The sequence below is a fragment of the Liolophura sinensis genome, chromosome 8, assembly GCF_032854445.1.
Source record: "Liolophura sinensis isolate JHLJ2023 chromosome 8, CUHK_Ljap_v2, whole genome shotgun sequence".
Classification (NCBI taxonomy): domain Eukaryota; kingdom Metazoa; phylum Mollusca; class Polyplacophora; order Chitonida; family Chitonidae; genus Liolophura; species Liolophura sinensis.
In genome coordinates this window covers 57438062-57451766 of record NC_088302.1, presented here as the reverse complement: position 1 = coordinate 57451766, position 13705 = coordinate 57438062, and the positions used below count along the sequence as shown (strand labels likewise).

Below are 13705 nucleotides of genomic sequence, written 5' to 3'. Positions count from 1 at the left end.
GCATTATGTATACAATGTTGGTTGCTAGCAGTTTAGCTTACATAGCACTCCTGGACTGGGATGTATATGCATTATGTATACAACGTTGGTTGCCAGCAGTTAAGCTTACATAGCACTCCTAGACTGGGATGTATATGCATTATGTATACAACGTTGGTTGCCAGCAGTTTAGCTTACATAGAACTCCTAGACTGGGATGTCTATGCATTATGTGTACAATGTTGGTTGCTAGCAGTTTAGCTTACATAGCACTCCTAGACTGGGATGTGTAAGTATTATCTATAAAAAGGTTCATGTAGTTCAAACGTAAGTAGAGTTAAATCGGAAAACAAGGTATGTACAAGAACATAGAAAACAAGGTATGTACAAGAACATAGAAAACAAGGGTATGTACAAGAACATAGAAAACAAGGTATGTACAAGAACATAGAAAACAAGGTATGTACAAGAACATAGAAAACAAGCAGGTATGGACAGAGAAGATGTTATATTAAAGATCATCAGCTGAGTTACATATAAACAGGATATACAAAACTCTAAGTTTAAACTGTGTTTTAACAATCTGATTGCAAATGTAACTTTATGTAGCTCATTGATTGTCAGGTCTTGTACATTGATAGATTGTAGCAGATGTATAGCCTCATATTTGTATATCATATCTCCACCATGTATTAAATATTACTTTGCTCAGTTGAATTTGGGCACTATTAAAAATAATAATTTTTAATATCATTCATGAAAAACAAGTGAGGTTCCTAGAGGACTTGCAAATCAATCAAGAGGACTTCAGATTGCCTTTGCATGGTAGATAAAGGTATGGGATGCTATCTCCCTTGGAGTGAAGCTACAACGACAAAAGAGATGACCATGGTGAAGAGAGTGGCATGGGTGATGGAGCTTCTTGAAGGCTCCTTCTCACATGAGGGAGCTGGGGCCATCACAGACTTTAGACGTTCCAGTTCTGATGGAAAGTACTCTGTCCAAAAGGCCATACGCCTGGGAAACAGCCTGTGGTCAGCAGAGACATCGCTGGTGGGGATGTCAAGCTGGAGATACGTCTGGTTGTCTAGCTCAAACTGTGGCCATTGGACGAGGGAGGTGGCATTGACTCTGGTCTCGGGTGTGTTGGGATTCCTGTGGGGATAGAGATATGACATAATCCCTGTAGAGTACTTTTCAGTCTTTATCGTAATTATTGTAATGCTTTATTAAAATCGAAAAAATTTACATATTGAATGCAAACAATGTATGTGGAAAAGTCTCTTTTGTTAATGTTCTAGATGCTTTTGTCACCAGACCAGATCAGTGCATGTATGGATAAGAAAAAGATTTAAGATGGATTACAAATCATGACAAAATCATGCCTCTTTGACCCTCACCAGCTGAGAAGAGTGACCATCAGATGGAGCTGGCGTGCAATGAACATATCGTCAGTGTAGGAATGCCTGTTTACAGTTGATGAGTGATATACAGATGTAAGACTGAATGCTTAGATTAATTGGTGGTGGTGTCAGAAATGTGTGGTGAGCTATATCTGGCAACAAATCCCTTTCATGGGTCAGTTTTTTCTTTTAAAGATTTACATCAGAAAAATATATGGGGAAAGCAGGTTTAAAGGATACGTGAAAAAGTAATATAAAACGAAGTGTTTGAGGGAAATGAAAGCAGGCTTAAAGGATAAGGTACTATAAAATGAAGAGTATGGGGAAAAGCAGGCTTAAAGGATAAGGTACTATAAAATGAAGTGTTTGAGGGAATTGAAAGCAGGCTTAAAGGATAAGGTACTATAAAATGAAGTGTTTGAGGGAAATGAAAGCAGGCTTAAAGGATAAGGTACTATAAAATGAAGTGTTTGAGGGAAATGAAAGCAGGCTTAAAGGATAAGGTACTATAAAATGAAGTGTTTGAGGGAAATGAAAGCAGGCTTAAAGGATAAGGTACTATAAAATGAAGTGTTTGAGGGAAATGAAAGCAGGCTTAAAGGATAAGGTACTATAAAATGAAGTGTATGGGGAAAAGCAGGCTTAAAGGATAAGGTACTATAAAATGAAGTGTTTGAGGGAAATGAAAGCAGGCTTAAAGGATAAGGTACTATAAAACGAAGTGTTTGAGGGAAATGAAAGCAGGCTTAAAGGATAAGGTACTATAAAATGAAGTGTTTGAGGGAAATGAAAGCAGGCTTAAAGGATAAGGTACTATAAAATGAAGTGTTTGAGGGAAATGAAAGCAGGCTTAAAGGATAAGGTACTATAAAACGAAGTGTTTGAGGGAAATGAAAGCAGGTTTAAAGGATAAGGTACTATAAAATGAAGTGTATGGGGAAAAGCAGGTTCGAAAGCATGCGTGAAAGGTACTATAAAATGAAGTGTATCGTTTTAAGGAACATGGAAAAATGTGTGCCAAAAAATGAAATTTTTTTTTTCATTTTTGAGGCGTATATTATATTTCTTAATAACCTCTGTATTTTATGAATATTTTCTGTCAGTGGTTGGGAATATGCAGGAAATGAAGTCATTGATGAACTCACTGGCAATGGTGGACCAGCTTAACGCTCCAAATTCAAACTCTACAACCCTACAGAGCTGTTTTGACAGCTATCAACGTTGACGTCGCCTCAGCAGGCTACATAATTTTCGGACTTACTGTAATTTAAAGCCATTTCTACGCGTCAAGAGGACAGGACTTTTTGTAATTTTAATGGTAAGCCACATTATATACTACATATTAAGTAATAAATACCAAGAGTTTCGTGTATCCTTCAGTAAGTGTAGAGAGAGTTATCTATGTGTTGTTCTGTATTACTTAGAATGGATATGTACATGTAGCACAATTTATCACCTGTAACAAAGCTGAAGGAGCTTACCCAGTTTTGACAAAGTTTGTCCAGTACGTCATGATTGTCTGACTGAGAACGACCTCCTGGGCTGTAGCGTTAAGGGATGGGTATTCTATAGGGTTTCCAAAGACCAAGAAGAGGTCATCTCCATGGGCTGCTCCGTATTGCCACGGCGCCTGGGTCATCCACGAGGGACGATGCTGTAGAAGATAGAGATATGCCTGTCCTTTCTCCTCAGCAGGTACCTGGACTCTTGCATGCAGGTGAATATACTTTATCACACTGGTAATGAAGTAGTAATCTCCAAACAAGTCATTTACCTGCCTGGACCTGGCCAGAGTGTTCCCTGGCATCGTCCAGTCTGTATAAAGGAATCTTACGGATGGCAGAAGTTTTTCTATATAATCATAGTTTAGACCAGACATTTGAAGCAGCACTGTGATCATGCTGTCTGCAAGCTTTTGTGATACGCCTCCTTGGTCATCAGTATTGTTGATGGAGAATAGTTCAAACAAGATGCTTCCTTCTTGAGAATTGACCCCAATTAGAATATCGACCTTGGCAAGTCTCTTGGCGACATCAGAGCTCAGCTGGGATGTGTCCAGTTCTTCTTGGGTGTAGGGTATGACCCCACCAGAGCAGGCAGGTGCCCATGTGGTACCCTGGTACATTAACAACTCTTCCCACCTTTTAGACTTTAGGCACTCCACCATCTCCTGACTGGTTTGAGTAGTGCAGTTTACCTTTGCAGCCAGAGCCATGGTAGGTGCTTTGGGATCGGAGAGACAAGACCATGGGGCCTTCAAGCCACTGCTCTCTAGTATGGCTCTCTTAAAAAGCCCCTCAGTTAGAGGTGACGTCATCAGCTGGGCAACACTTGCTGACCCTGCCGACTCACCAGCAATGGTTATCATGTCAGGGTCGCCACCAAAGTGAGCGATGTTGTTGTTGACCCATTGAAGGGCAAGAACCTGATCGCGTAGACCAATGTCCATAACAACCGTGTCATCAGCAGTGTTGAGGAAGCCTAAGGCACCAAGGCGGTAGTTTGTCGTGACCAGGATGACCTCATAATCTGCGGCCAGGACGTGCCCAGAGGAAAGGCGCCCCGCCCCCGCGGTGTATCCTCCTCCATGGATCCAGAACATGACGGGAAGAAGGTTCTTGGGGCTGGCGGACTCGGGGACGTAGATATCAAGGTAGAGGCAGTCCTCTGACACAGTCCTATTGTCACTGACCAGATTCCAGGCCACTCTCTCCAGCTGAGTCAGGTGTATCGTGGACTGAGGACAGACAGTGTAGTCACTCTGCGTCCCATCTATCTTCACAGCTTCTCTTGTCTTCAGCTGGGCAGGTTTGAATCTGAGGTTACCTATCGGAGGTTCAGCATATGGCACCATTTTGAATTCCAGCAGTCGTTTACTCTTGTAGACAAGAGTTTTGCCGGTGACCATCCCACTGGTGGTGTTGACCGGAGACTGGATGCCTTGACCACTGCACAGCATGAACACGGTGGACATGGCAGCGCAGCACAGAAGCGGCATAGCTAGACAGGTTAATGCTGCCATGTCTCTGCTGCACCTGGAAGCAGGAAATGTGAATTAATTGCACAGCATCTCAGAGAGGTGAAGAGAAGTGAAGTGGGCTTTGAGAGTTCTTCAATGATGTACAAAAGAGTCTTGAAAAAAAAAAAATAGCTAAAACTTGGAAAGAAAATACATGTATGTGTATGTATTTCTCTTTTGTAATGGTTTTGGTTATAACTTTATTACTATTTAAATTAATTTTAAGTGTTCTTACAATTTCCAAGAATTGTAGGAAACTGTAATGAAGGTAAATATAAGCTTTTGCTGATTCTGTTTGTAGTATGATAAGATATCCTGCCGTGTACTACAATCTTGAGATTTATCTTGTCGCAGATAACCTTGTCACAGTGTACATGTGCTGCTTCTGGATGTGTGACTCTGATGTTTTCACAGTATACATGTGCTGCTTCTGCATGTGTGACTCTGATGTTTTCACAGTATACATGTGCTGCTTCTGCATGTGTGACTCTGATGTTTTCACAGTGGACATGTGCTGCTCCTGCATGTGTGACTGATGTTTTCACAGTGGACATGTGCTGCTTCTGCATGTGTGACTCTGATGTTTTCACAGTGGACATGTGCTGCTTCTGCATGTGTGACTCACATGCACAGACAAACCTTGTCTTCCGAGAGACTTAAAAGACACCAGAAGTCTTGTCCTAGTTTCTTTGTCTCCAAATCAGAGGATGACTTCATTGTCATGTCTGTTTGGCCATTATGAACATTTTTTTTGCAAAGGTACCTTCAGTGTTTACTCGTAAATAAATAAGAGCTGAATATGTCTTTTGTATTGAGGTTATTGCAGGAAGGATAAAATGATAAGCCTTGTGAAAGTGTTAAGTTTCATATGATCAGTCAAACAGTTGGGAAGCATCCAGTGATCATCTGATCAGTCAAACAGTTGGGAAGCATCCTGTGATCATCTGATCAGTCAAACAGTTGGGAAGCCTCCAGTGATCATCTGATCAGTCAAACAGTTGGGAAGCCTCCAGTGATCATCTGATCAGTCAAACAGTTGGGAAGCCTCCAGTGATCATCTGATCAGTCAAACAGTTGGAAAGCATCCTGTGATCATCTGATCAGTCAAACAGTTGGGAAGCCTCCAGTGATCATCTGATCAGTCAAACAGTTGGGAAGCCTCCAGTGATCATCTGATCAGTCAAACAGTTGGGAAGCCTCCAGTGATCATCTGATCAGTCAAACAGTTGGGAAGCATCCAGTGATCATCTGATCAGTCAAACAGTTGGGAAGCATCCAGTGATCATCTGATCAGTCAAACAGTTGGGAAGCATCCAGTGATCATCTGATCAGTCAAACAGTTGGGAAGCATCCAGTGATCATCTGATCAGTCAAACAGTTGGGAAGCATCCAGTGATCATCTGATCAGTCAAACAGTTGGGAAGCATCCAGTGATCATCTGATCAGTCAAACAGTTGGGAAGCATCCAGTGATCATCTGATCAGTCAAACAGTTGGGAAGCATCCAGTGATCATCTGATCAGTCAAACAGTTGGGAAGCATCCAGTGATCATCTGATCAGTCAAACAGTTGGGAAGCATCCTGTGATCATCTGATCAGTCAAACAGTTGGGAAGCATCCTGTGATCATCTGATCAGTCAAACAGTTGGGAAGCATCCAGTGACCATCTGATCAGTCAAACAGTTGGGAAGCATCCAGTGATCATCTGATCAGTCAAACAGTTGGGAAGCATCCAGTGATCATCTGATCAGTCAAACAGTTGGGAAGCATCCAGTGATCATCTGATCAGTCAAACAGTTGGGGAGCATCCAGTGATCATCTGATCAGTCAAACAGTTGGGAAGCATCCAGTGATCATCTGATCAGTCAAACAGTTGGGAAGCATCCTGTGATCATCTGATCAGTCAAACAGTTGGGAAGCATCCAGTGATCATCTGATCAGTCAAACAGTTGGGAAGCATCCAGTGATCATCTGATCAGTCAAACAGTTGGGAAGCATCCAGTGATGCATTAAACAGGTTGCTCTGTTATATCTCGACACATTCTTGTGTTGTCGTGTCTGTTCTTTGGCCCAAGATTAACACCCACTTTATTGAATGGCCATATACATGTATCTAAATCTACAGTCACATGTACATGACCCTATGGCCTCATCCATATGTATCCATAACAACAGGCACATGTTCTTGTACCGATGGCCTCATCCACATGTATCTGTAACCACAGGCACATGTACATGTATCTGTGGCCTCATCCACATGTATCTATAACCACAGGCACGTGTACATGTACATGTATGGATGGCCTCATCCACATGTATCTATAACCACAGGCACATGTTCTTGTACCGATGGCCTCATCCACATGTATCTATAACTTTAGGCACAGGTACCTATACCTTCATCCACATGTTTCCATAACCACAGGCACATGTACATGTATGGATGGCCTCATCCACATGTGTGTATAACCACAGGCACGTGTACATGTATCTGTGGCCTCATCCACATGTACATGTATCTATAACCACAGGCACGTGTACACGTATGGATGGCCTCATCCACGTGTCTATAACCACAGGCATGTGTAGATGTATGGATGGCCTCATCCACATGTGTGTATAACCACAGGCACGTGTACATGTATCTGTGGCCTCATCCACATGTATCCTCTTACCACAGGCAAATGTACATGTATGGATGGCCTCATCCACATGTGTCTATAACCACAGGCGTGTGTACATGTATCTGTGGCCTCATCCAAATGTGTCTATAACCACAGGCACGTGTACATGTATCTGTGGCCTCATCCCCATGTGTCTATAACCACAGGCATGTGTACATGTATCTGTGGCCTCATCCACGTGTATCTGTTACCACAGCCACATGTACATGTATTGATGGCCTCATCCACATGTGTCTATAACCACAGGCACATGTACAAGTATCTGTGGCCTCATCCACATGTGTCTATAACCACAGGCATGTGTACATGTATCTGTGGCCTCATCCACATGTATCTATAACCACAGGGACGTGTACATGTACATGTATCTGTGGCCTCATCCACATGTATCTGTAACCACAGGCATGTGTACATGTATCTGTGGCCTCATCCACATGTATCTATAACCACAGGCACGTGTACGTGTACATGTATGGATGGCCTCATCCACATGTATCTATAACCACAGGCACGTGTACATGTACATGTATCTGTGGCCTCATCCACGTGTCTATAACCACAGGCACGTGTACATGTACATGTATCTGTGGCTTCATCCACATGTGTCTATAACCACAGGCACATGTACAAGTATCTGTGGCCTCATCCACATGTATCTGTAACCACAGGCACATGTACATGTATGGATGGCCTCATCCACATGTATCTATAACCACAGGCACGTGTACATGTACATGTATCTGTGGCTTCATCCACATGTGTCTATAACCACAGGCACATGTACAAGTATCTGTGGCCTCATCCACATGTATCTGTTACCACAGGCACATGTACATGTATGGATGGCCTCATCCACATGTATCTATAACCACAGGCACGTGTACATGTACATGTATCTGTGGCCTCATCCACATGTATCTGTAACCACAGGCACATGTACATGTATCTGTGGCCTCATCCACATGTATCTATAACCACAGGCATGTGTACATGTACATGTATCTGTGGCCTCATCCACATGTATCTATAACCACAGGCACGTGTACATGTATCTGTGGCCTCATCCACATGTATCTATAACCACAGGCACGTGTACATGTATCTGTGGCCTCATCCACATGTATCTATAACCACAGGCACGTGTACATGTACATGTATCTGTGGCCTCATCCACATGTATCTATAACCACAGGCACGTGTACATGTACATGTATCTGTGGCCTCATCCACATGTATCTGTAACCACAGGCATGTGTACATGTATCTGTGGCCTCATCCACATGTATCTGTAACCACAGGCACATGTACAAGTATCTGTGGCCTCATCCACATGTGTCTATAACCACAGGCATGTGTACATGTATCTTTGGCTTCATCCACATGTATCTATAACCACAGGCACATGTACATGTATGGATGGCCTCATCCACATGTATCTATATCCACAGGCACGTGTACATGTACATGTATCTGTGGCCTCATCCACATGTATCTGTAACCACAGGTACCTGTACCTATAGCTGTACATGTACCTTCACCTATATTGGTAGGGAGTACACATGTACATATTACAGATTTGCAAAGACAGTAAATATTTACTTATGTACATGTAAGTAAAACTGAGTGTACAGTCATAGTTAATAAGGCACTTTGTTATCTTGTTTGCTTTGTAACAGAAATTTCTGTATTAAAGTGAGTGTGGCTGAAGACTGTATGAACTGAATGGTTGAGTAATCAGCATGTGACAGAGACAGTTTCTCCTCTGACCCCTTCCCAGTGCAAAAATGTTGGAGAAAACCACAAGTGGCTTCTCGTAATGCAGTATGTTAAGGTCTACAGCAGTACATCTTGCAGTCCACCTTCTAACAGAGAGTTATTCTGTATAGACCTTGCTCCGATGAAAAGTTGACTTGTTTACAATCATGATATGGTAACCTTTACCTTGCTCAATGGGGACTGCAATATTTTTAATCAGGAAAGCTCAGAACAGATCTGGTCAGACATGACATTAAACTTAAAAACTGCAACCCTTTGCTTGTGTTTTATTTTCTTATTTGTTTGGAATACATGTACCCACAGTGCAATCCACTGAGGCATAATATTATTTCTTGAGAATTACTCACAGTTATTTTGATATAGAGCTGTTCAATAAGCTGTTCAATAGGATGTTCAATAGGCTGTTCGGGTTTCTGCACTCGTGACTGTTCTTCACCCAGGAGGTACTCAAACTGCTCTGCTTTAGCACTATATGTCAGCTTGTTGACCGTGGATTTTTCAGTCTCTAACAGACATTCAGCAGAGTCATGCAGCACCTAGTTTATACGCTTGTCAATATAATAGAGTTTAGCCTACTCTGCTTCTCTACCTGGGGCAAGTGACCTACTTTCTCACACGAGTGTGTCACCCTACTGAGCTACCTGTGGCCAGTGTGGGTGGGGCAGTAGTTGTTGGAGTAGCATGACCATCACATAGTGTCTAGAAAATTAAGGCTACCCACAGTGTTGTGTTTTCAGTACACTTCTTTTCTCATCAAGATTGTTGAGTCTCAGCCAGTGTAGGCTGTCACCATGCTTCTACTGACATTCTGAAATCTAGCTTACAAGGTGGAATTTGTGAAAATACTTGTACGTGTAATGTATAGTGTTTTACTTTCAATATATCTATAGATGAATCCATATAGTTTGATGTTAAGGTCTGCAGCTGAAGTAATCAGTGAATCTCATTGGCCTGGAGATCATGTTGTATATATACTGTCTCTCCACCATATGATGGCCTTCACACACACACACACATACACACATACACACACACCAAGTCATCAGTAATCAGTGACTCTCACGGGCCTGGAGATCATGTTGTATCTATACTGTCTCTCCACCATATGATGGCCTTCACACACACACATACAAATGAAGTCATCAGTAATCAGTGAATCTCACGGGCCTGGAGATCATGTATCTATACTGTCTCTCCACCATATGATGGCCTTCACACACACACATACAAATGAAGTCATCAGTAATCAGTGAATCTCACGGGCCTGGAGATCATGTATCTATACTGTCTCTCCACCATATGATGGCCTTCTCACACACACATACAAACCAAGTCATCAGTAATCAGTGAATCCCCTAGGATTGACGCCACGCCCATTTGCTTTGCTGCCATATTGAGGAAGTTTCGCAAGTAAGCTGGTTCTGTGGTGCCCATCAGACTTGGCAATACTGCATCAGGTTTACTTGGTATGCCTGTATTATTTATTTGATCAGTGTTTTACGTCATGCTCAAAAATATTTCACTTATACGACCGCGGCTAGCAATATGGTGGGAGGAAACCTACAACCATTTGCAGGTTGCTGGAAGACCTTCACACATACGGCCAGCGAGACCACCTGTGTTAAAACCAGGTCACATATGTTAAAGTGAGACATTATCAAATAGCTCATAAAGCACCAATTAGAGCTACATGCATGCATGTACATGAACAACAGGCTGCCTGCTGGGATTGCATGTGGTTACTTAGTTTCTTTTGATTTCTTTTCTGCGTCTTCTCCTTTAATCTGTAACGTACTGTTACTTCAATCATCCTAGTGTGAGCGGTGCTGTGGTAATGGGGTGCTCATTTGGTAAGATTGAATGTACCCATATTGCTACATTTACATGTGCACAAATAAATTTACATTAACATTTTGATGCATTTTATGTATGAATAAAATTGTTTTTGTGAAACCTAAGAGTAGATTTTATTTCTTTTTTGGTTTGCCTGTCACAGTTCCAAATGGCGTTCTCTAACAATACATGTCTCTGCGGCTCAACTGTGAACTTCATAAGCCACAGAGAAACCGCTAGATTAATTCAAATCAAGTATTTTGTTCACTTTTGTCCACTTGTGTATCTTCAGTTTGTGTTGTTCGTTCACTTGTATATCTTTGATTTGTGTTGTTTCATTCACATGTATATCTTTTACTTGTATTGTTTTGTTCACTTGTAATATGTATTTGTTGTTTCCCTGAGAATTTATCTTTAAGTGATAGTCTCTGTGTTTTTTTTTTCAGTGCCGGCAAATGATCACAAAGAAATGTCGCTGTGGCCAGCGCCAGAAAGAAGTTCCATGCTGTAAGGAATTCCTTTGTGAAACAAAATGTACCAAGCAGAAGGATTGTAACAGGCACCAGTGCAAGCGTAAGGTAGGTCTTGCTAATACAATAGGATTAGTACAGGCACCAGTGCAAGCGTAAGATAGGTCTTGCCAATACAGAACGATTGTAACAGGCACCAGTGCAAGCGTAAGGTAGGTCTTGCCAATACAGAAGGATTGTAACAGGCACCAGTGCAAGTGTAAGCTAGGTCTTGCCAGTACAGAAGGATTGTAACAGGCACCAGTGCAAGTGTAAGCTAGGTCTTGCTAATACAGAAGGATTGTTACAGGCACCAGTGCAAGCGTAAGATAGGTCTTGCCAATACAGAAGGATTGTAACAGGCACCAGTGCAAGTGTAAGCTAGGTCTTGCTAATACAGAAGGATTGTTACAGGCAACAGTGCAAGTGTAAGATAGGTCTTGCCAATACATAAGGATTGTTACAGGCACCAGTGCAAGCGTAAGGTAGGTCTTGCTAATACAGAAGGATTGTAACAGGCACCAGTGTAAGATAGGTCTTGCCAGTACAGAAGGATTGTAACAGGCACCAGTGCAAGTGTAAGCTAGGTCTTGCTAATACAGAAGGATTGTTACAGGCAACAGTGGAAGTGTAAGATAGGTCTTGCCAATGCAGAAGGATTGTTACAGGCACCAGTGCAAGTGTAAGCTAGGTCTTGTTAATACAGAAGGATTGTTACAGGCACCAGTGCAAGTGTAACCTAGGTCTTGCTAATACAGAAGGATTGTTACAGGCACCAGTGCAAGTGTAAGCTAGGTCTTGCTAATACAGAAGGATTGTAACAGGCACCAGTGCAAGCGTAAGCTAGGTCTTGCTAATATAGGAGGATTGTTACAGGCACCAGTGCAAGTGTAAGATAGGTCTTGCCAATACAGAAGGATTGTTACAGGCACCAGTGCAAGTGTAAGCTAGGTCTTGCTAATACAGAAGGATTGTTACAGGCACCAGTGCAAGTGTAAGCTAGGTCTTGCTAATACAGAAGGATTGTAGCAGGCACCAGTGCAAGTGTAAGCTAGGTCTTGTTAATACAGAAGGATTGTAGCAGGCACCAGTGCAAGTGTAAGCTAGGTCTTGTTAATACAGAAGGATTGTAGCAGGCACCAGTGCAAGTGTAAGCTAAGTCTTGCTAATACAGAAGGACTGTAACAGGCACCAGTGCAAGTGTAAGCTAGGTCTTGTTAATACAGAAGGATTGTAACAGGCACCAGTGCAAGCGTAAGATCATTGTCGTATAAGTGAAATATTCTTGAGTACAGCATAAAACAACTAATAAATAAATAAATAAAGAGGCATTGGTGCAAGTGAAAGTTAGGTCTGCAGAGAACTGGCCTGTGCAGTCCGTTTCTAAACATTGAAGTTTAATGCAAACTTTATACCATGTAGCTAAATATGGAATTACAATTTCTAAATTGTACGTAAATTTGACTTTTATGAACTCCATTTCATTTGGATCCAGTTAAATATGTCAGATAGATCTACCTTAAACTGTGTATTAGTACTCTTTACTGATATCGGCATGACTGGAGGGGATGATAGAGTTACGCCTTCCCTGTCCATCTGTCAGTCTTTTACTTACCAGTTGTCCAAATGTTTTTTACAGAGCAGTTAATCATATTGAAATAAAACTTGTTAAAGATTTGGTTTGAGTTTTCGAAAAAGAAATTTTCTGTTTTTCTCCTGTTTTTTGGTAATTTATTTCGATTTTAATCTAGGTTCATGGCTTTAACATCAAAAATTAAGATCAGACTTACAGAATGCTTATTTAAGCATAACCTTTTCATTACTTCAGTGCACTTTTATACCCGTGGATTTGCTTCATTTGATTAAAAGTCATTAGTAGCAAAGCTTGTGTCTATTTGCAGGATTTTATTTGCGTTTGGAATGACTGTGAAACTGATTAATTGCATATGTTGTCAGCTTTGCTAGCTCTAGTGGGTATGAAGCTGAGAATTTCCAGTCTGCTGGCTTCTCTTTCCCTTTATTGTAAGACTCTTAGGCAGATGCATAGGATTCCATGAACCAAGAGTGATAAATACATCTCCAGTTTATATTAATATGGGCTTGTTCATAATGCTGAGTAAAATAACATAACATAACAACCCAGTAACATACATGTACAGTGAAAATGAACTTTTTCTTGAAGTTGTTGGCTGGTGTATATAAATGTTGTGTGTATTTGTTGCAGTGTTGCGATGGGAACTGTCCTCCATGTGAACAACAGTGTAACAAAGCCCTGAAATGTCGTAACCACAAGTGTGCCAGCCGCTGTCACAGAGGTAAATTCCTCTATCTTGTCTGCTAATACACCCTATAATGACATCATCCCTGCTCCCAACATTGGTACCCATCCATCATGTTTTCCCAAATTGGCTACAACTTTGCCTTGGCACAGTCACAGATCGCTTAATCCAGTTGTTTTCCACCAAAAGTAGCGTACCTGTTTAGGTGTTGTCTGCAGTTTGTT

At 41.6% G+C, this 13705-nt stretch overlaps 2 protein-coding genes across 2 annotated transcripts in view; one reads left to right on the top strand and one right to left on the bottom strand.

Annotated features, from left to right (window-relative positions):
* The window catches only part of LOC135472659 (NF-X1-type zinc finger protein NFXL1-like), a 48455-nt gene that overhangs the window by 14401 nt on the left and 20349 nt on the right, over positions 1-13705 (top strand). The window contains 2 exon segments of the mRNA XM_064752264.1: positions 11140-11271; positions 13427-13517. Of these exon segments, the coding sequence (XP_064608334.1) occupies positions 11140-11271; positions 13427-13517 (223 nt within the window).
* Positions 441-9579, bottom strand: LOC135472660 (acetylcholinesterase-like). The gene is made up of 3 exons (XM_064752265.1): positions 9208-9579; positions 2864-4417; positions 441-1134 (listed from the first exon to the last, which is right to left on the bottom strand). The coding sequence occupies exons 2-3, from the start codon at positions 4402-4404 to the stop codon at positions 825-827; spliced, it is 1851 nt and encodes a 616-aa protein (XP_064608335.1). The 5' UTR covers positions 4405-4417; positions 9208-9579; the 3' UTR covers positions 441-824.